A 24,115-nucleotide genomic window follows, 5' to 3' on the forward strand; every position below is an offset into this window, starting at 1 on the left:
TGTGAAAAGCCAAGTAGAACACACCGCCCGATAACCGGCGTTAAGACTGCCGTCGTCTCGCTGCCGTCGTCTCGCTGCCGCCACGCCACGCTCTAGTCTGAAATCGGCCTAAGTCGAAATTATGAGATACTATCTCATAATTATGAGATACTAATGTATCTCGAATTTCGAGATACATTTCTAAATGTATTTTTATTAAGTGGCGGAAACGGGCTTCCATAAAGTTATCACCAAACAGAATAAATAAAAAAAAGCTTAATTTCTCTGTGACCTGTGGCTGTTTTGATCAGGAAGTGGGTTACAGCAAATTACGCATGCGCACAGCGAGCTCCGCTTGCTGTAAGTGGCGCATGCGCACATACAAATCCCTAGAAGCAGCAGCAGCGGCAGCTCGGCTCAGTCCAGGCGGCAGCCATCCACGCAGCTATCTTTATTCCGTTTTCTTAAATTAGCCCCTTTAAGCTTCGCGATACCGCCCCCAATTTCAGCGTCGGTACGGAGCCGCCAGGCCGGGACAGAGACGGAGAGAGAGGCCTCGGCCATGGAAGCGCTCGGACCCGGTAAGAGCTTCTTTCAGAACGCGGAGCAGCAGCAACGGGCAGTGAGCGAGCAGGGGCGCGAGCCCTGTGTGGGGCGCGTGAGCGCAAACGCGCCGCTTCACTGGGGGCCGCGGCTGCCGCGAGGCCTCCGCGCGCTGACGGGGAAAACAAACCGAGGCCCAGCCCGTGCGCGTGGGGGTGTGAGCGAGGGGATTTCCGGGCTGTTTTCCAGCGGGGCTCAACGGCTGCCCGCGCGGGTTCTATTCATGTGAAGCACGCGCCGCCCGTTGAGTCGGAGCGGGCATTGTGTGTGAGGGGATTTAACCGGGACCGTCCTCCTTCCGCGTCCCTCGCGCTGTGTTTACGTCCGTGTTCGTGCTCGTGCTGGTTCCGCGGAATCTTTCCTTTCAAGGACGACACGCGACGTCGTCGAAATGTGACAAAAACAACGTTGGTGTGTGCGCAGGATTTGCGCGTCCAGGAGCGGCGCGTCCCCACCGACCGACGGCGATGGGTGGAAAAAACAAAATGAATGCCAGGAAAAACGCGTTAAATGCGCGCTTCGGTGCTCGTTGGTTGCGGGTTTCCGTGCGGGGCTGTCAGGGGGCCGCGGCCACGCGCCTGGGAGCCCAGCACCCACCGATGGGGCTTTTATCGATCAGATCTGCGGGGCCAGCTCCATAATGTTCACCTCCTGTATGATAACAAAGACACGCGCCCTGCAGAGGAGCACACGCACGCCCAGCGGAACACACGCACGCCCAGCGGTGCGGCCAGAAAAGGGGGGTAAAAGGAGAAGGATTCTAGGGAGGCCCTAATAAAATGATAATACTGACAAAAAAACAATATCACACTAAGTTATTAACTGACTTATAATCACAAATATATTTTATTTACAGGTAACAATAACTTTATTTGTTTGGGAAACGTTACGTTTATATGTTTTGGCTAATTTAGAGTTTAGAATCAGAGTTGCAGCAAATAAATGAATTCCATCGGATTCCCTCGTGCTCAGTGCTTACCCACCTCAGCTGTCCAGCTCTATCAGCTCCGGGTGGAGGCCGGCGTCCTGGTGCTGTCATTGAACAGTCCGACATGTGTGAGGGTCCCCCCACAGGTGTGTGTGTGTGTGTGTGTGTGTGTGTGTGTGTGTGTGTGTGTGTGTTGCTCTCTGGACAGACTCAGTTTGGGGTTTTCAGGGTTTCTGCTTCCATCAGTTTCTTTGTCTGAAGAGAAACGTCACTGTTGGGGTGATGTGTTTACTGTCCAGGTTCATGGAAAACCTGGAGAAGTTTTTGGGTTTTGTTATTGGTGCACGTGCACTGTTGGTCTTTTAAAAAGTGTTCTGGATCAAAGTTTAGGTCCTCACACTTTCAGATAAAAACGGTAACTTCTGCAGAAGTGTGAGGAAATGCAGCTCGGAGCTTAAATGTCCATCCCACAACACCGGATCAAACAACCCGATCAGATGTATGTCCTCTGATCAAACAACCCGATCAGATGTGTGTCCTCTGATCAAACGACCCGATCAGATGTGTGTCCTCTGATCAAACAACCCGATCAGATGTGTGTCCTCCTGATCAAACGACCTGATCAGATGTGTGTCCTCTGATCAAACAACCCGATCAGATGTGTGTCCTCTGATCAAACAACCTGATCAGATGTGTGTCCTCCTGATCAAACGACCTGATCAGATGTGTGTCCTCCTGATCAAACGACCTGATCAGATGTGTGTCCTCCTGATCAAACGACCTGATCAGATGTGTGTCCTCTGATCAAACGACCCGATCAGATGTGTGTCCTCTGATCAAACAACCCGATCAGATGTGTGTCCTCCTGATCAAACAACCCGATCAGATGCGTGTCCTCTGATCAAACGACCCGATCAGATGTGTGTCCTCTGATCAAACGACCCGATCAGATGTGTGTCCTCTGATCAGACGACCCGATCAGATGTGTGTCCTCCTGATCAAACGACCTGATCAGATGTGTGTCCTCCTGATCAAACGACCTGATCAGATGTGTGTCCTCTGATCAAACGACCCGATCAGATGTGTGTCCTCTGATCAAACAACCCGATCAGATGTGTGTCCTCTGATCAAACAACCCGATCAGATGTGTGTCCTCTGATCAAACAACCCGATCAGATGTGTGTCCTCTAATCAAACGACCCGATCAGATGTGTGTCCTCTAATCAAACGACCCGATCAGATGTGTGTCCTCTAATCAAACGACCCGATCAGATGTGTGTCCTCTGATCAAACGACCCGATCAGATGTGTGTCCTCTGATCAAACAACCTGATAAGATGTGTGTCCTCTGATCAAACGACCCGATCAGATGTGTGTCCTCTGATCAAACGACCCGATCAGATGTGTGTCCTCCTGATCAAACGACCTGATCAGATGTGTGTCCTCCTGATCAAACGACCCGATCAGATGTGTGTCCTCTGATCAAACGACCCGATCAGATGTGTGTCCTCTGATCAAACGACCCGATCAGATGTGTGTCCTCTGATCAAACAACCTGATCGATGTGTGTCCTCTGATCAAACAACCTGATCAGATGTGTGTCCTCTGATCAGATGCGTGTCCTCTGATCAAACGACCCGATCAGATGTGTGTCCTCCTGATCAAACGACCCGATCAGATGTGTGTCCTCCTGATCAAACAACCCGATCAGATGTGTGTCCTCTGATCAAACAACCTGATCAGATGTGTGTCCTCTGATCAAACAACCCGATCAGATGTGTGTCCTCTGATCAAACGACCTGATCAGATGTGTGTCCTCCTGATCAAACGACCTGATCAGATGTGGACATTGTTGATACTTTATGAGCTGAAAGACAGAATTAACTTATTTTTTTAACCTTTTCACCAGATAATTGACACCAAACTCTGTAATTTTACCGAGTTTCCTGCTGTTCAAAGTGAGTTTTTCCTCCCACAGTCGCCTCGTGCACGCTTGTGCACGCTCATGACGGGAGATTTATTATAGTTCCTTTTATTAATGTTGGTTCAGATTTGATTTAAAGTTTTATTCTGGACATTTTGACGTTAATATCATTTAATTTTCATCCTGTTATCGACAGTTTGTATTTTTCTGGAGAATCTTCCTGACACACTTCTGATGTTTCACAGCTGATGTTCTGGTCGTGTGACGGCTGTTTTTAATCCTAATTTATAGTTGCTGCGCTTTAGTTTCTGGTTAAGTGGTTAAGTTTATGGTGAGTGTTTGTGTTTTAATCGTTTATTTCTCTATTGAGGCGGTGATTGGATAAATATTCCATTTATCTGATGGTTTCAGGGCTTCATTTTAAAGCTTTTTGCTCGTCGCTGTAACGGTATTTGCTGTTAAAGGTCATGGAAAACCTGGAAAAGGTTTTTTCTCCTTATAGTTGATGACATTGATGTGGCTGTTATCGATCTTCATCTTCAATCTACCAGAAAAGGTTCTGATGTGTGATTTTAACTCAACTTTTCTGTGTATTTTTTAATAATTACAGTCGAGCTTTTTGCTTTTTGTTCAAACCGCAGGTGGAAACGGGTGGACACGAGGCCTTATGAACGCTTTGTGCTGCAGTTTCTGATGAAACAGAAGAAAACTTTATAAAACTCTTTGAACTCGAGACATTTCACATTCAGTTTCTTTGGATAATTATGGATTCAGGATCAATAATTCCAACTTTTATCAGCAAAAAGCTGAATTGTTGTCATGATAAAGCTCCGTTTTCTGCAGCTGGTTGCATGCAGCGTGCACACTCCGTGCACAGCCTTTTGGGTGGCACAGTTGATCACACACTGGAGCATGCAGGAGCACTTGAATGTGCACGTTATGTGCACGTTAGGTTATGGAGCGTCTGTTCTCAGCTCATCACTTCTCTGAAGTGTGAAGGAATCTGATGTTTGAAGTTCATAACCGATGTGAATTCAACAGGATGCATGTGCCCGTGTTCACGTGCACGGATCGGTCCATTTCAGACCAATTAATCAGAACGCTGTGCTTGTCCCGGTGTGTTTCAGGGCTTTATGTTTATGCATTTAGACGCTAACAATGAGCTGCATGGAAGGAAGCCACCAGTGGGGACAGATAGAGGGAGGTGCAGGGCAGAGATGCTCTCTGCAGAGCTGGGTCTGCTACAGTTTCCTAAAGACACTCAGGCCCCTGTTCTGGTAGCGCTCGGCAGGTCATTCCACCATGAGCAGAGTCTGGATGGTCTTCAGCGTGGTGTAGGCGCTGCTGGACGACCGGAGTGACCGTGTCGTGTCGTAAGACTTTGCAACAGCATTCAAGTAGATGGGAGCCGTTCCATTAAGGACTCTGTAGGCCAACATCAGGGACTTGATGCGGGCGGCTGAGGCCTCTAGCATGGTTGCCGCGTCTGCTAGCGCGAGCGGTGTTGATGACGTCACGATTTCGTGCCGGCTATATACGGTGGTGCAAGTCGATGCGCCAGTCGTTGCAATTTTCTCCGTCACAGAGGTGGCGCTGCTACGTGAAGGTTAGCGCTACTCTACAACCAGGAAAGTGGAGAAGAAAACAATGAAGAGCAGGAATACTGTAATTAATGATGCTGCTGCAGTATTCGGATCATTTTAATTTTTTAATTCAGTTAAAAGAGGTGAAGGTGTGAAGCCCCCGGGATCAACAGAGTCTCTGCCCTCTTCTTTGCCTTCACGTATCTGTCCCGTAGCTTCTTCCACACATTCTTACAGAACTCTCCCTCTTTCCCCAAAGTTCTGCCCATCTCTGTGCACCAGTTTGGGGAGTTTACGTGCTCCCTGTGCTGTTTCCCTGCAGTTTCGTACAGCTGCCTGTACAGATGCACCTCCTCACTGAGCCCGTCTCACATCGGTCCATCCGGTTCGTCGTTGTTGGCACCGGCAAGTTACAAAAATCGACTGGTGCACGACAACGCGCTGCGCCGTCTTTTCAAGGGAAGCGCCAGGCCTGAAACGCCATTTTGACGTCACGGTGCGACACCGCCGTGACAGACACGGCAACTGTACCTCCGGCTTAAAGGCCTCGGTATGCTTCTCCGTCAATCCGACTCCGTGGTAGTTCCCCTCCCGATCAGCAGGCGGCGCTACGTTAGACGACCCAATCTCTATCGTCTGTGGTGAAAGTGGCTGATTGTTCACCTTCCGGCTCCGTTCCTCCTCACAGCGAACGATGGCGACCGAGAGAGAAAGACTGTTGCTGGAGCTCGTTGATGTTGAAATGCAAATAATTCTGACCACATGTTGACACACAGTAAACTCTTTCAAAGATGGGGGCGTTGGGTTCTTCTCCCGTCATGTAAACGTACTGAGTGATTCCAGTGTGGGTCATTTCTGTGGTTTAAAATCTGAGGTTCTTCTTCTGGAAACGTCTTTGTTGAGCAGAAAGCTTCAGTGGGTGGTGCTGCAGGTTTGGATCTGAGGCAGGATGTGTGCAGAGTTTAAGATGCAGGTAAACACGAGCTTCTCCAGGCCAGATGGAGACATCACATCTGTTTTATTCAGCGTCCTGCTCCAGTCTGCAGGACAAACATAAACAGATTCACCATCAGAGGAACAAACCGAAGCCCGTCCCACTTCTTCTCCATTTCACTGGAACACGAGAAACGAACGATTGGGTTTGACTTTTAAAATGCCTGTAAACACTTCGGTCCAACTGGAATAAACACATCTGGACGCGGCTGGTCCCAGCTGCTCTGTTCAGGCTCCAAACCTCCATCTTTCTGCATCTTTTAGGAGAAAGAAATCAGAAATTTGTCAGATTTTCTGCAGAAAGCTGAATTTGTAGCTTCTGATCTCACTGAAAATATTCTGAAATGAATGTCTTGGGCTATAGGAAGTATTAATCTGGCTGTGATTAACTTTAAATGAATCATACTGATGCAGTCGGGGAGTTTCTGCCACAGCTGGATGTCCAGCTGTTTATTAAAAGCTGTGCAGGTGGTCTGTGAGTTTTCAGAAGTTGAAGCACTTTAAACAGCAGCAGAGGCCTGAGTGATGGAGTTCAGATGTGCCTCTGCACATCTGTCAGTGTCGCAGCTCGGGCTGATTTGCATGAAGGTGCCGTCAGAAAGAACTCGTTTCCCCTCCTGTGATGGAGGAAGCTCACCCGAGGCTTTGCTTCTATGATCTCTGGATCCGTTTCAAACGTTTTAGGAGAAATGATGCGATTGGAGGACGCTGTGACATCACAGGTCGGGGCTTTAAAGTGCGTTCGGTTTCACGAATGTTGTCGTTTTTCCTTTTTTAATTTAAAATCTGTGGGACCAGAGACACGATTCCAGCCCCAGATGTTTGTAAAACTGACCAATTTAGGGTGAATTCTTTGTCTTTGGACAGAAAAATTAAAAAGTTATTTTAATTTTTCCAGCTCAGACGAGTTCGGCCATCAGATTCTCTTCAGCTCTGAAGCATAACTTCAGTTTCAGAAGATGTGGACGAAGGTTTCAGTCTTGATGCATGTCAGGAGAAATGAAAACAATTCGGTGAATCTCCGACCTGAGAGGATAAAAACGCCGGGACTCACCAGCTGGTTCTGCTCTTTATCTAACGATAAACTCAGTGACCGACGTCCCAGATATTCCCAGATATGATATAATATCCCAGATATTCCCAGATATGATTATTCCCAGATATTCCCAGATATGTTCTATCCCAGATATTCCCAGATATGATATAATATCCCAGATATTCCCAGATATGATATAATATCCCAGATATTCCCAGATATGTTCTATCCCAGATATTCCCAGATATGATATAATATCCCAGATATTCCCAGATATGTTCTATCCCAGATATTCCCAGATATGATATATTCCCAGATATGTTCTATCCCAGATATTCCCAGATATGATATAATATCCCAGATATTCCCAGATATGTTCTATCCCAGATATTCCCAGATATGTTATAATATCCCAGATATGATATAATATCCCAGATATTCTCAGATATGTTATAATATCCCAGATATTCCCAGATATGTTATAATATCCCAGATATGATATAATATCCCAGATATTCCCAGATATGATATAATATCCCAGATATTCCCAGTTATGTTATTATATCCCAGATATTCCCAGTAATTCCTGATGAATTTCTCTGTTTCCCTGCACCAGAGCTGCTGTTAGTTTCCTGTAGGAACAGCTTCTTCTTCTGCTGAATTACCAGCAGAAAACTGCTGTAAGTAGAATCTGTGAGTTGCAGAGTTCCCCCTGCAGGACCCGACGGAGACATTTCCTCACTAAGTTTATTGATTACTCAGATCAATAAGTGATCGGCTCTCCGCTTTCTGTCCCTTTTTTAGTTAACCCGATCATAGTTCTTCAGGTTGTGGCGGCCGGATGAGTCCAGGGCGTTTCACCCTGAGACACATTTCTAAGTGCAGCAAAGTGGCAGCTGAGGAAGCTAAATATAAACCAGTTCTGTTTTTGGTTGAGGAGGAAGACCTCAAAGTGCCTGTGAGACGCGTTTAAACTGAAATCCTGCTGTGGTCCAACAGTTGGTTCCTCTCTGGAAGGCCGTCTGCAGGCCGTCTGCAGGCGTGGAAGCGGGTTCACGCCGTTTCACACGCTTTCAGATCTGCGTCCCCCTGCTGGTTTTAGCTTTAGCTGCGTTTCTGACGCTGTGATTGGTCCTCAGCTTTACTCTGATATGATCCAACACAGTTACTGTCGTCTTTTCTCTGTTCGAGTCATTTCAGTTTCAGTTTCTTATGAACCCGACTGCTTCAGGGATCTACGATGATCTGTGAACCAGGACCTTTTTATTTCCTGCTGCTTATCCTGAATTATAATTTCATTATTATTACATTTAGCTCCTTAATCCTGCATAAGAGAAATGTAAAACAAGAATATTTGATTCAATATTTCTTTAGTTTAAACCGAACATTAACCAGTAAAAACATAAAATAACCATAAATAACTTCTTAATTTTCTCTGAATTGGCTCCAGAATGGAGGTTCTTCTCTCTGGAAAAGCAGAAATATGAAACTCAGGCTTGTCAAAGCATAATTATTTACTTTATAATGTGTTTTCTGTGTATAAATATGGACCTTTTTATTTCCTGCTGCTTGTCCTGAATTATAATTTCATTATTATCAGGAGTTACATTTAGCTCCTTAATCCTGCGTAAGAGAAATGTAAAACATATTGTTTGATTCAACATTTTTTTTAGTTTAAGCCGAACATTCACCAGTAAAAACATAAAATAACTTCTTCATTTTCTCTGAATCGGCTCCAGAATGCAGGTTCTTCTCTGTGGAAAAGCAGAAATATGAAACTCAAAGCATAATTATTTACTTTGTGTGTTTGTGTAGAAATATGGAAGAAGTCCATGTGTCAACATTTGAGAGCCAAAGCCGTCCCAGCATGACATCACAGAGCATGCATGACATCACAGAGCGCCACATGATAAACGTGTTTTATAGATTTTATCACCTGAACACGTGAAAATGCATCAGATCTGCTGCGTTTGTGCTTCTGGGAATGAAAACGGTGTCGGGTGATTTAAAAACGGAGGAATATAACCGGTTGGGTTACATTTGAGTTTATTAATTTAAAGCAGGGACAATGCATATTAATGAACATATACATGTAAATATGCAAGATTACAGCCAATGGCTAATTCCCATCTTTAGTCCCTTCGACAGAAGGTGAAGGTTGTGGTTTCTGTGGACGTGACGCGTCAGATAAATCCAGATAAATCGCCTTATCAGCTGATTCTGTCGGTGCTTCAGAGGCCGAGGTCCTGCAGTGTGGACGGAACCGGATCAGAACCGGCCTGCATGTGTCAGAGTGTCGGTGTGTGGGACTGATGACGTGTTGCCGCCTCTGTGAAGTTGAATAACAGGCTGTTTCTCTACTTTAAAACCTTTTTTACCTGGATTTCTGCTCAGATTTCACCCGAGTTCTCCGTACAGGAGCCTGAAATCAGACGGTGTAAACGCAGCCGAGGAGGAAACGATGACGGCGGCCTTCTGAGCGGACCGACACCAGCAGCTGGCGTCGGTTCAGTGGCGTGGGCGTGGCGTGGACGTGGCGTAGAAGTCGCGTGTTTCCTTAGTCAGGCTCCGGCGCTGTGCGGTAACGAGGCCGGCAGGACGAAATGAAATGAATCATCGAATGATTTTAAATGCAAGTCGTGACAGAAAAGAGAAGCAGGCGTTCGACAAATGGCTTCTTTTCTGAGTTTGTCTCAGACGGGCTCGTTCAGAGGGGGGGGCATGTTGGGGTCCATGTTCTCAGAAATGATGGGAGGGTCTGGGGGCATGTTGGGGTCCATGTTCTCAGAAATGATGGGAGGGTCTGGGGACATGTTGGGGGCCATGTTCTCAGAAATGATGGGAGGGTCTGGGGGCATGTTGGGGGCCATGTTCTCAGAAATGATGGGAGGGTCTGGGGGCATGTTGGGGGCCATGTTCTCAGAAATGATGGGAGGGTCTGGGGGCATGTTGGGGTCCATGTTCTCAGAAATGATGGGAGGGTCTGGGGGCATGTTGGGGGCCATGTTCTCAGAAATGATGGGAGGGTCTGGATTGTCTGTGCTCTCGCGCTTCAGTGGCTAACTGGAGCGTGTGGGCGCAGAGCGGTCGGGAGGACCCCCGCCGTCGCCCGGCTGTCGGTTGGCGACCGCACGAAGCCGCCTCCTCCTCCGTGGTCCTCCCGGCGCTGCGTTTCTGCAGGTCATGAGATGCAGGGCGAGCCGCCGTGCTTTGGACACTGTGCAGCGTCCTCCATGTTGGTGGTCAGAGGTAGACGAGGCCTCTTCCTCAGAGTGACATCATCTCTCTCTGTGTGGCGCTGAGTTGTAACGGTAATCCCGGCCCTCCATATGGCCCCGTCTGTCTGAGGAGCCGCTCTTTGTCTTGGTGTGATGGGGGGGGTGGCCGGCGTGTCTGGGTGGAGCTGGGGGTGGGGCCGGCAGATAATTGGAGCTCATTGTTTCGCCTGCCTCCCGGTGACCCATGTAGGTCAGGGGCCGCGGCCCGGATCAATCGGCCTGTGTGGGACCGCGTTAGTGCACTCAGGCAGGTGACATCCATGAGGCGGCTGGCGTTCTGCGGCGCCCGCTGACTTCCTCACTGAATGGAAAGATGGACGCGGTCTGATTAGTTTGCTTTGAGCTGAAACGTGTAATAATAAACCCGATGACGGTTTAGGGGCTCGATGTGACGGGTAGGGATGGGAATTGATAAGACTTTTACGATTCCAATTCCATTTTCGATTCTGTTTAGAATAGAACTACTTTATTCATCCCAGCTGGGAAATTACTTCGCAGTTGCAGCGTACAGACAGTAAAAATAAGAATAAAATAAATGTACAGCAAAAGTGCAACAATGCAGTTGTGCGAATTGAGATGCCACAATGTTTCGATTCTGCTTAACGATTCGGTTCTTTGTCGGTTCCCTTATCGATTCTCATTTGGAGAAAAAGGACAACAAACCGGTCGATCAGCATCAACTTTGTTTAGTTTAGAAGTAACACGAGTCATGAGCTCACAAACCCAACAACGGTGAGGTCCACATTGGTCTATCCTGGCCTGGGTAATTTAACTCTTCCTGCTCTGGTGAAAGGAGAAGCTGGAGGTAGACGTGAACTGGGGGTAGTACCACCAGCCTCTGGCTCTGAGCCAGTCAGGCTCTGTGTCTCATGATTTCATCTAAATGTAATGCCTGAGAAGGCATTCATTTAACCTTAACCGTTACTAACAGCAGCTTTTACAATCAGGCAAATGGTGCTAACATGATAGGCAGTGTTTGTTAGTTAGTTAGTTACCTGCAGTGTTAGCCGAGGACATGCTAACGTTGCTAACGTTGCTGGGTTCAGATTCACCGACGTTAATCATTCATTCATAGTTATTGCATGTTGGTAGTATTTCCTCCCTTTGGTGAAATATTCACTTTGCAAGTTGCCCTGTTGTCGTCTTTTTTAGGGATGTGTAACCAAACTTTCGAGCGTTTGTACCGCTTGGGCGCCATGTTTACTGTTGGCTGCTGGCTGCGCTGGACTCGCCACGCAACGTTGCGTGGTGACGTCATTCGCGCCCACTGGAATCGATAAGGGAATCGTTTGCAAAAAGCGCCAAAACGATTCCAAGGAATTGAAACACTGGGAACCGGTTCTCAACAAGAACCGGTTTTCGATTCTCATCCCTACTGACGATGCTCTTCCTCCCCCCTCCAGGCCCGCCTGCTCCCACCTCTCTGTTCCAGCCTCCACGGCGTCCCGGCCTCGGCACGGTGGGGAAACCCATCCGGCTCCTTGCCAACCACTTCCAGGTGCAGATTCCCAAGATTGATGTCTATCACTATGACATCGATATCAAGCCTGAGAAACGGCCTCGAAGGGTCAACAGGTAAGAAACGCTCCCGCCGCCGGGTCGGAACCGGACTCCGGTCCGTGTGTCACCGTCCTGATGTGTGTTTGTGTTGCAGGGAGGTGGTGGACACCATGGTGCGGCACTTCAAGATGCAGATCTTTGGAGACCGGCAGCCTGGTTATGACGGGAAGAGGAACATGTACACCGCACATCCACTGCCCATCGGGAGAGACCGGGTCAGTACCTCAGACACCCGTTTGTCACGAGTCTTCTTCAGCCGTCGGCTCGTTGATGTACGTCAGCGAGTGGAAGCGTTCCAGCTGCACAGATCTGTGAACAAAGCATGCTGGGAAAAAAACTCACACTGTAGCGTTTACATGTTATCGATCCACCAGTTTTCCTGAGATTACGTCCAAAGTTAAATTGGAAAATTAGGATTCATAAAATGTTGAAGGCGAGTGCAAACCTACATTAAAAAAAAAAAAAATGGTTTAAAAACGAGTTAAAATCACATTAAATTCATCTGGGAACACGTTATTAAGAGTTCAGTTCATTGGGAACCAATCAATCATCTTTATTGTCATGGTAACGTACAACAAAATTAAAGTGTCTTCTAAAAAAAAGAGGAAAAAACAAAGCATATGAAATCAGACTGAGTTATTAAGTGCATGTAGACACCTTAATCTGACTAAGAACTGGATCGAATGGGATTCAGACCCCGAGATAACTGGTCTGAAAGTCACTCTAAACCTGCTTGTAGACGCTGAAGCACGTGGTGAATCAGACTTTGCGTTCTGCGCATGCTCCAGATGTTTTCCCGGGGTCGTGACCCGGAAGTCAAAGGAGACGATATTCTTGTTGTGTTGCTGTGTTCGAAACCGCATACTACATACTGCATACTACATACTGCATACTGCATACTACATACTGCATACTACATACTGCATACTACATACTGCATACTGCATACTACATACTGCATACTGCATACTACATACTGCATACTGCATACTGCATACTACATACTGCATACTGCATACTGCATACTACATACTGCATACTACATACTGCATACTGCATACTACATACTGCATGCTACATACTGCATACTACATACTACATACTGCATACTGCATGCTACATACTGCATGCTACATACTGCATACTACATACTACATACTGCATACTGCATACTGCATACTACATACTGCATGCTACATACTGCATACTACATACTGCATACTACATACTGCATACTACATACTGCATACTGCATGCTACATACTGCATGCTACATACTGCATACTGCATGCTACATACTGCATACTACATACTGCATACTACATACTGCATACTACATACTGCATACTGCATGCTACATACTGCATACTACATACTGCATACTACATACTGCATGCTGCATACTGCATACTACATACTGCATACTGCATACTACATACTGCATACTACATACTGCATACTGCATACTACATACTGCATACTACATACTGCATACTACATACTACATACTGCATACTACATACTGCATACTACATACTGCATACTACATACTACATACTGCATACTACATACTGCATGCTACATACTGCATACTACATACTGCATACTACATACTGCATACTACATACTGCATATTACATACTGCATACTACATACTGCATGCTGCATACTGCATACTACATACTGCATACTGCATACTACATACTGCATACTACATACTGCATACTGCATACTACATACTGCATACTACATACTGCATACTACATACTACATACTGCATACTACATACTGCATACTACATACTACATACTGCATACTACATACTGCATGCTACATACTGCATGCTACATACTGCATACTACATACTGCATACTACATACTGCATACTACATACTGCATACTACATACTGCATGCTACATACTGCATACTACATACTGCATACTACATACTGCATGCTACATACTGCATGCTACATACTGCATGCTGCATACTGCATACTACATACTGCATACTACATACTGCATACTACATACTGCATGCTACATACTGCATACTGCATACTACATACTGCATACTACATACTGCATACTACATACTGCATACTACATACTGCATACTGCATGCTACATACTGCATGCTACATACTGCATACTGCATGCTACATACTGCATACTACATACTGCATACTGCATACTACATACTGCATACTACATACTGCATACTGCATACTACATTCTACATACTACATTCTACATACTGCATACTCATCGATCAGACAGTATGCAGAGCGTTTACCCACAATGCATTTCGCTCCTGCCTGAGCCGAAATCAGCCGGCCTGAAGCTGATTTCTCTTAAGCTCTAAACTCTGTAAACTTTAGCAACATTTGAAACATTTTCAGGCGAGAAAGTAGTCGTTTAGATCCCCAACGTGTTGAAAACCTGACAAAATACCGGCTGTTTACAATTTTGTTCCCATGAATTTGGCGCTACTAAAGCTAGCCGCAGTGAGCTAACGCACTTCCTGTTATTTTCACAAAATAAAATACCCGTTGCCTTTTATCATAGGGAAAGCCATTACCATACAATTGGTGCTTTTGTTTTGAAAACAGGAAGTGAACCTACCCTCGTTGTAGCTAGCTTGAAACTGCCGTTTTGACAGGAAATGACGATCGGCGACGTCACGTTACGTTGCATCTTGGGTAGTTTGAGTATGAGTAGTAACCTCATGATGCATACCCAACATTTAGAGAATCTAGTTTGCATCCGGGAACTTCTCGCTTACTCAAACTCGCATACTAACTCAGAAAGTTAGTATGAGTAGTAGGAGAAGTATGCGGTTTGGAACACAGCCCCTGTTTTCTGTAAGTCGGAGCGTCTGCAGGGAACCAGGTGGCTGAGTTTGGATGCTACACGGCAGATGAATAACCGGTCGTCCTCCCGCTCAGGTGGATCTGGAGGTGACCCTGCCGGGCGAGGGGAAGGATCAGACGTTTAAGGTGTCCCTGCAGTGGGTGTCCGTGGTCAGTCTCCAGATGCTGCTGGAAGCCCTGTCGGGTCACCTGAACGAGGTCCCCGAGGACTCCGTTCAGGCGCTGGACGTCATCACACGCCACCTTCCCTCCATGAGGTACGTTCTACGTTTCAGACTCTGACCCGGGACTCGGATATCCAGCGTTTCCCCGACAACCGGCCACCTGTAGTGACGTCAGAACTCAGAAAACATTGATCCAGACGGGTTTTTTAAAAAAATTTTTTTATATAACTTAATTTTTATTCATTTTTTCACAATGGTAACATGACAAGTAGGGTTGCAAAGGGGCGGAATATTTCCAGTAAATTTCCATGGGAAGTTAAGCATGGGAATGTTGGATATATTCCATATTGGAAACTTTCCATGGGAATAATGGGAATTTAGGAGAACTAACTGGGAATATATTATATCCAAGCATAAATATAAACAGAAGTCATAAGAAAGCATCCATACAAAATATTTTCAACAGATTTATTTGTACGTAGAGTAGAACACGTTCTAATTGTTTCGTGGATGAACAAAAACAGGAGTGTTGGGTTGAATATTACCCATCCCCTAACCCCACTCATTCAAAAATCTCCACAAAGTCCCGTTCAAAATGTTAAATGAAAAATGCCACTCTCCCTCCAAAACGTCCCATTAAACATGCAAATCTTCCTTCAAGCGATCCTCTGCGTTTTTGCTCAGCCGATAGACTCTTCCTGGGCCTCATCATCATCCAACAACAGCATGGATATTCAAGTGTATTTGAATGGCATCTGTTTGTTTTAGGCATGATTATGCTAAAATATACTTTCCTCAACTATATTTAAGCTCCCCAGAAGTGCCAACCTTCAATTTAGAAAATTCCCAGTTCATTCCCGTTAATTCACTTAAATTCCCATGGAAAGTTTCCGTCTTTGACAATTCTGGGAATTTTGCAGCCCTAATGAGAAGTGAAATGTCCCTTCATGTTTACAGCTGCACATCATCTTAGCAAAAATCAACAGTCATGAAATATAGTAGTTCAATAAATGAAAACTAATAAAACATAGGACCAATTACACAGATTTGAAGTGAAAATTAAATAAAGATAAATAACTGAACATAATTTAGAAAAAAAAAAATAATAATTTTAATAGTAGTGATAATTTGAAAGGGAAAAAAAGAAATAATATAAGTAGAAAAAATAAATGGAAGGAGAGAAAGAAGGGAGGAAAGAGGAAAAGGAAAGATCCACTGTAGGTATCAAATGACTGGTGGTGTGAATATATTTAGTGCCTAACCAGAAGTCTTATGCTATACACTTATTGTATTAGCAGAGCTATCAGACGGGCTTTTGTTGCTGTTGATGCTTAGAAGAACAAATGATTGCAAAGGGAAGATAAATCTGATTAAAACACGAACATTAGAACTCATAATGTTTGTTTTCATGCTCCTGGCCCCATTATCACGTCGCTCGGGACCTTTTTGATGTTCTTGTTCATGTGAATGTTGTGGAATAAGATCCGTTCCCACGCAGGTACACTCCCGTGGGGCGCTCGTTCTTCTCCCCTCCGGAGGGATACTACCATCCTCTGGGTGGAGGCCGGGAGGTGTGGTTCGGCTTCCACCAGTCGGTCCGTCCTGCCATGTGGAACATGATGCTTAACATCGACGGTAAGACTCCATTCTTCTGTAAATCTGTTCCCAGATGCCTGATGCTCTCACAGTTTGGACCTCCTCCCCTCCCGTATGAGTTCCGGTTCATCGATGTTTTTCCTGGAGTCTGTGATCGGTTCTTTAGTTTTTCTCAGATTAAGATCGAAGCAGGTGACACGGAGCTGAGAGAGGAGCAGCTTTTTGTCTGCGGACGCCATGAAAAGCTTCCAGGTTTGACAAAAAGCTGCTGAACTCTCAGTCCAAACATTTAACAGCAGCATAGAATAAGAGGCCAAGCCCTCGATCACAGACCTCATTAAGAGTTTTACACATTAATGTGACGGTAACAGAACCGGGAGCTTACGTCTGAGCTAGTTTTGGTCGGATGAATCTGTTTTTGTCCATGTGACGTCCTCCGGATCTAAGCTCCTCCTCCTCTGCTTTAATTCTGCACACCGAGAATAAAACGCCTTAAATACTTGTTTTTATTTGCTTTTGAGCTTCATTAGGCAGAAAAGTTTAAAACAAACACGAACCAGTGGATTAAAGGTCAAACTAATAAAGAATAAAACCAATAAATCCAAAGTTGACACTATTTCAGATATTTTTATAAGGGCTGGGCAAGTTAACTCGTTATTGTCACTAATTAGATAAAAATTAAATTAATTAATAAACTAATAATAAATTATTTAACGCCAATATTTTATTGCGCATTAACGCAGTTTTTTTTAAATTATTTTTTTGGGGCTTTTGTGCCTTTAATGGATAGGAAAGTTCAGAGAGACAGGAAGCAGGGGGCAGAGAGAGGGGGAACGACACGCAGCACCCCAGTTTTATTATTTTAAAAGTCTGCTGCTCACAGGCTTTTATTTTGTAAAAGTCTGCTGCTCACAGGCTTTTATTCTTTAAAAGTCTGCTGCTTACAGGCTTTTATTTTGTAAAAGTCTGCTGCTCACAGGCTTTTATTTTGTAAAAGTCTGCTGCTCACAGGCTTTTATTTTGTAAAAGTCTGTTGCTCACAGGCTTTTATTTTGTAAAAGTCTGCTGCTTACAGGCTTTTATTTTGTAAAAGTCTGCTGCTCACAGGCTTTTATTTTGTAAAAGTCTGTTGCTCACAGGCTTTTATTTTGTAAAAGTCTGCTGCTCACAGGCTTTTATTTTGTAAAAGTCTGTTGCTCACAGGCTTTTATTTTGTAAAAGTCTGCTGCTCACAGGCTTTTATTCTGTAAAAGTCTGCTGCTCACAGGCTTTTATTTTGTAAAAGTCTGCTGCTTACAGGCTTTTATTTTGTAAAAGTCTGTTGCTCACAGGCTTTTATTTTGTAAAAGTCTGCTGCTCACAGGCTTTTATTCTGTAAAAGTCTGCTGCTCACAGGCTTTTATTTTGTAAAAGTCTGCTGCTCACAGGCTTTTATTTTGTAAAAGTCTGTTGCTCACAGGCTTTTATTGTGTAAAAGTCTGCTGCTCACAGGCTTTTATTTTGTAAAAGTCTGTTTCTCACAGGCTTTTATTTTGTAAAAGTCTGCTGCTCACAGGCTTTTATTTTGTAAAAGTCTGTTGCTCACAGGCTTTTATTTTGTAAAAGTCTGTTTCTCACAGGCTTTTATTCTGTAAAAGTCTGCTGCTCACAGGCTTTTATTTTGTAAAAGTCTGTTGCTCACAGGCTTTTATTCTGTAAAAGTCTGTTTCTCACAGGCTTTTATTTTGTAAAAGTCTGTTGCTCACAGGCTTTTATTTTGTAAAAGTCTGCTGCTCACAGGCTTTTATTTTGTAAAAGTCTGCTGCTCACAGGCTTTTATTTTGTAAAAGTCTGCTGCTCACAGGCTTTTATTTTGTAAAAGTCTGCTGCTCACAGGCTTTTATTTTGTAAAAGTCTGCTGCTGTCTGCTGTGGAACAGGAAAAGAAAGTAATCGGCGGATCCACCAAACATGGAGAAGGGTACGGAACTTTTACTCGGCCATTTTCATGTTAAAGTTCTTCCAGACGGCGGAGTCGACAGAACCAAAGTCATCTGTAAACACTGCCAAGTTGAATTGTCTTCTCAGCGTAGTAGTTCCTGTCTAAAATATCACTTAAAGGCAAAACACACAACTGATAGCAGCAAGTCATTCAAGGAAACAGACAGTGGAGCGAGGCTTCTACATAAAAACTACAGAAAGATGCTGATGTTAAAAGTGTGTTTGCACAACAAATGTTATGGCACTTTCATTCATATGGCAGCACATTTAAAATAAAGCTAAATGCTAAAAGCTATACACTACTTTTGGATTCATTTTTGGATTCTGCGTACAAATGCGATTAATCGTGATTAATCAGGGAAATCATGTGATTAATTAGATTAAACATTTTAATCGCTGCCCAGCCCTAGTTTAAACATAATTAAAAAAAACCTGCAAAGATGCATTAAATGTTCATGTAAATTTTAATCAAGTTGAACATTTATGTTAAAAATAAATAAATAGTTTTATTATTAACAGTTCCAGTTGGAACATAAAGGGCCTTTTAAAGGTCTAACTTCCCGTTATTCATTCGTTCGTCTCAGCTGTGAAAGGAGGATTTCTACAGAAACCTGTAAAAAGGGCAAAGCCTGAAGGAGGCAGCAGGAACTCTGCATCCAGCTGTCCAACGACAGGGCGCAGATTGCATAAAGAGGAGCGGGGAGCAGGAAGGAAACGTGTTGGTTTCAGAGCTGAGAGGGAAGGTGCTGGGTTCTCAGCCGGGTCAGACGCACAGCCAGAGCTGAGCTGCACAATAACGCGAGATTCTTTGTTCCACACATCCTGAAAAGTCATCAGGGAAGTGGCGACGCATCGGAGAGGATGTGAGCCTGACGGCCAATCAGAGGCGGCCGCCAGCTGTCATTAGCGCGCGCGCTACTGAAGAAAGGATGCCATTCCTGTCGTTGGAAAACTCTCTAATATAACGTCTGATTTCAGCTGAGAGTGTCTGAGAAACCAAACCAAAGTGTTGTTTTTCAGGACTTTTTCATTCTTTCCTTCCTGTTTTCAGGAGGAAAATGTGACTGAATGATGGAAGCTGAAGGGAAATACTTTAACCTTGTAGCACCCACAGTTGCAGATATGCAACAAGCTTTTTATTTATTTACATTATATTTTTATTTACATTACATTACTTGATCTATTTTTTTAAATTTATAAATACATTTTTACATACATTATTTACATTCATGTGTAATATTTGTTTACATACATTTTATGTGCCGACAGTTGTCACAGCATCATTTTCTTGGGTCAGTGAATTACACTCTGCTTTGTGGTGGTCTGTTCTAAATTGATCACAAATAGCCCAATTCCAAAAATATTGGTTTATTCCCACCCAAAAAAATGCAAGAAGAGCCAAAATTATTTTTTTCAATGATTATTCATATGCTTGGGTGCTACAAGGTTAATATTTTAAATAAAAACTCTGGAATATTGGATATTTTTGCTTTTCTTGACCAAAAAAGAAGTTTTTAATCAAGAAATGAGTTGTTTTAACCCGATTATTTGATCTTAATGGCTAAACCTGTCGATGCTGCATGTGGAAAAGTAAAATGTTCAATTATGTTCCTCCAAAAACGGTCTTCAGAGAAGATCTCATGACTTTAAAAAGCTTGTGCAGCATTAGTGCTCGTGCAGCATTAGTGCTCGTGCAGCATTAGTGCACGTGCAGCATTAGTGCACATGCAGCATTAGTGCACGTGCAGCATTAGTGCACGTGCAGCATTAGTGCACGTGCAGAGAAAAGTTGTTTCAGTGTCTCAGATCCAGGTGTTTTATTAACGTCCTCAAAGATGGAAGAAAGTTGAGGATTTCAGGTGAATGTGTGTCTTTTAGAACTGCTACAGAAGGCTTTTTATTGATTGATTGATTGATCAGATGTGTTTCTGCCCCACAGTGTCGGCCACAGCTTTCTACCGCGCTCAGCCCGTGATCGAGTTCATGTGCGAAGTGCTCGACATTCAGAACATCAACGAACAGACCAAACCGCTGACGGACTCGCAGAGGGTCAAATTCACCAAGGAAATAAGAGGTAAAACGCACACGACCGAGTGGTCCAGCAGGGGCGGAGCCTGTCCAGCAGGGGCGGAGCCTGTCCAGCAGGGGCGGAGCCTGTCCAGGTGGGCGGAGCCTGTCCAGGTGGGCGGAGCCTGTCCTGGTGGGCGGAGCCTGCCGGAGATGAAGGCTTTTCATGGTTTCTCTTGTTCTGCTCAGGTCTGAAGGTGGAGGTCACGCACTGCGGACAGATGAAGAGGAAGTATCGTGTGTGCAACGTCACGCGCCGACCAGCCAGCCACCAAACGTGAGCGCCCCCCCCCCCCCCCCCCCCCCCGGCACCTGCTGAGCCTCACCTTCTGCAGCGGCGTTGGTTCTCCCCGCTCACGTTTGTGCTTCCTTCACAGCTTCCCGTTGCAGCTGGAGAACGGCCAGGCCATGGAGTGCACGGTGGCTCAGTACTTCAAGCAGAAGTACAACCTGCAGCTGAAGTATCCGCATCTGCCGTGTCTGCAAGTGGGACAGGAGCAGAAGCACACCTACCTTCCTCTGGAGGTGAGCCCGGCGGCCTCGGGGGCGGCGGCCTCGGGCTCCCGTGGTTAGGGATGGGAATCGAAAACCGGTTCTTGTTGAGAACCGGTTCCCATCCCAGTGTTTCAATTCCTTGGAATCGTTTGGCGATTCCCTTATCGATTCCAGTGGGCGCGAATGACGTCACCACGCAACGTTGCGTGGCGAGTCCAGTGTGGACCAATGAGGACCTCACCGTTGTTGGGTTTGTGAGGTCACGACTCGTGTTACTTCTAAACTAAACAAAGTTGATGCTGATCGACCGGTTTGTTGTCCTTTTTCTCCAAATGAGAATCGATAAGGGAACCGACAAAGAACCGAATCGCTAAGCAGAATCCAAAATGGAATTGGAATCGTAAAAATCTTATTCCCATCCCTACCCGTGGTCACGTCTCACTGATTCTCTTTGGACGATTGAAATGTTTTCTCCTCTGAAGGTCTGCAACATCGTGGCCGGCCAGCGTTGCATCAAGAAGCTGACGGACAACCAGACGTCCACCATGATTAAAGCCACCGCTCGCTCGGCGCCCGACAGACAGGAAGAGATCAGCCGACTGGTGAGCGCCGCCGCAATTCAGTTCATTTTTATTTATATAGCGCCAAATACTACTATATTTTGATTTCCTAGGAAATGAAAGCAGATATCCTGAAATCCCTCTGTAATTTTCTTTTAATTTTGTGTGTAAACAAAATGAAAAAAGAATTTTGCACCTGGCTTTATCATATGCTCAGATCTAGCTTCTGGAAATATATGCAAATGTGCGCATATTTAATGAGATAATGCATAATTAAACATACACATTTCTAAAACATGTAATACATTTTTTTCATACTTGTATAAGTAATCAACTGAGGAAGTTTCATGGTGATATATATTATTTTAAAATATTACCCTATTCACCTGTGGTGTCTCGCCTTAAACAATAAAGTCCAATTCAAGCCAATTTGAATTCAATTCATTGTAATCATAATTATTTATAAAATAATCCAAATTCATTCATATAGAGCCAATTCAAAAACAGTTTCCTAGCTAAGGAAACCAACAGATTGCACCATGGCCATCCACCTCGACCTGCTGGGGTTTGAGAAGACAGAAAAGGGGGAAAACCACTGTAGCACCATTCAAAGGATACCTGTTGGAACAGGGAAACACGAGTTAATCACCACCATAAATGTCACATGCACATAATATCATTAGAAGCTAAGATGAAAGCTCAGATACGGCGCCTCTCTGACCTTTAACCCTTACGCTGAGCCGCCTCCCGTGTGATCCGCAGGTCAAAAGCAACAGTATGGTCGGGGGCCCGGACCCCTACCTGAAGGAGTTCGGCATCGTGGTGCACAACGACATGACGGAGGTGACGGGCCGCGTGCTCCCAGCGCCCATGCTGCAGTATGGGGGCCGGGTGAGTACCGACACCGGGCGGGACTGTGGACGGGTGAGTAACGGGCCGGGGCTTCACGGGGTGGGGGGGCAGAGTGGCTGCTGACACGTGGGGGGGTCCCAGGGTCCAATCAGAGATTACCTTAGTTAAAAAAGGACTTCTGAGTCTGTAAACCCGAGTTCAGAGTCCTGTTGGGCCTGGAACTCCCCCCGTGTTCTGGTCCTCGGTGCAGCTCAGCAGCCTGGTTCCTTCTTTCACTTCACGGCCTCCGGGGGCAGTTCTCCTGCTGCTGGACGCAGCTTCCAGACGGTAAACCGTTTCCACCAAAGGAGCAGAGCTCTGTGGGAGCTGCTTTAACCCTCAGCACGGCCCAGAATTCCCTGCAGTTTTATTTCTGTCCCAGTCGGCTCATTGATGGAACTGACTGAGCTTCAGTCAGGAGCATTTTTTAAAAAAAAAGTTTTTTTATTTATATAGCGCCAAATACAACAAATGTCATCTCAAGGCACTTAAATAATAAAGTCCAATTCAAGCCAATTGGAATTCAATTCATTGTAATTATTTATAAAATAATCCAAAAGCAGGAGGCAAGGCAGGTTTATCTGTGCAGCACAATTCAACAACAAGGTGATGATTCAAAGTGCTTTACAGAGACATTAAAACAGTAGAAATAAAAAGCATGATTTGAATTTTAAACAAAAAAGAAAGAAATAAGAACAATAGATAAAATCGGATAAAATCAGTAGTTAAAATGTGATTTAAGTTTTTAAACTTAAGGAGAACTTCCAAAGGTTTAATAGCCTCTCCGTGACCACGGAGTCGGATTGGCCGATAGCTACAGAGAAGCATACCGAGGCCTTTAGATGTTATTTAGCAGCCGGCTCCGTTTTCCATCAGTTTCCTGGTTTCACTCGTGCACTCGTTGGTTTCTTGGTCATGTAGTTTGGAGTCGGATTGGCTGATAGCGACAGAGAAGCATTCTGAGGCCTTCACCGTCCCTCTGACTGTAGGTTTTTAAGCAGTTTCCACAGGGATAACTGGAGGATAGCTCCAACATACAGTCCACACCTCCTGGTGGATGCAGGAGGTGTGGACTGTATGTTTCTCTGCTGAAGACTCGGGCTGAACAAACAGCCACATGGCGCCCCCTGCTGGTCACCAGAGAGAATTTACGAGTTTTACCGTCTGTGAGTGGAAGAACTGAGACGAGGGGCTGCTGAGGTCCACCGTCTGAATGTCAAACCAGCCGTTAATCCATCTGCTGCACACACAGACACACAGAAACCTTCATTACTGCCGGCTTCTCAGGCTCCAGAACTCCAGAGGCTGGTTTGGGGTTCAGGGACGGTGTGTGAGGGGGCCGGATGGATGCGTTTCCAACAGGAAGTCGATCAGACTCTCAGCAGGAAGTGAAACATCGGGGTGAAAATGATTTGCTTTAGATGAATCTGATTCTCTGATTCTGTTCAGATATGATGAAACTCTTCTGGTTTCTCACAGAAAAACTGCTGAACCAGCAGCTAATAAAGCAGATTCTCTCAGATTTGGCCCGTTGCCTGCTGGGACATTGAGTCTAATCGGCTTCCTGTAAATGCCTTTAAATGTGGACGCAGCTTTTCCCATTTCTG

The 24,115-nt window shown here is 45.0% G+C and overlaps 1 protein-coding gene across 4 annotated transcripts in view; it reads left to right on the forward strand.

Moving 5' to 3' along the window:
* Window positions 1-349: 349 nt before the first annotated feature.
* The window catches only part of ago4 (argonaute RISC component 4), a 35,671-nt gene continuing 11,905 nt past the window's right edge, over window positions 350-24,115 (forward strand). For all 4 annotated transcript variants that reach the window (XM_075449003.1, XM_075449005.1, XM_075449004.1 and 1 more), the window contains exons 1-10: window positions 350-560; window positions 11,727-11,898; window positions 11,978-12,098; window positions 14,832-15,013; window positions 16,419-16,555; window positions 20,435-20,569; window positions 20,752-20,839; window positions 20,940-21,087; window positions 21,540-21,659; window positions 22,380-22,541. In XM_075449003.1, the coding sequence (XP_075305118.1) occupies window positions 542-560; window positions 11,727-11,898; window positions 11,978-12,098; window positions 14,832-15,013; window positions 16,419-16,555; window positions 20,435-20,569; window positions 20,752-20,839; window positions 20,940-21,087; window positions 21,540-21,659; window positions 22,380-22,541 (1,284 nt within the window). In that variant the 5' untranslated portion in view covers window positions 350-541. The remainder of the gene's footprint in view (window positions 561-11,726; window positions 11,899-11,977; window positions 12,099-14,831; window positions 15,014-16,418; window positions 16,556-20,434; window positions 20,570-20,751; window positions 20,840-20,939; window positions 21,088-21,539; window positions 21,660-22,379; window positions 22,542-24,115) is intronic.

The sequence above is a fragment of the Odontesthes bonariensis genome, chromosome 18 (assembly GCF_027942865.1).
Source record: "Odontesthes bonariensis isolate fOdoBon6 chromosome 18, fOdoBon6.hap1, whole genome shotgun sequence".
NCBI classification, from domain to species: Eukaryota; Metazoa; Chordata; class Actinopteri; order Atheriniformes; family Atherinopsidae; genus Odontesthes; species Odontesthes bonariensis.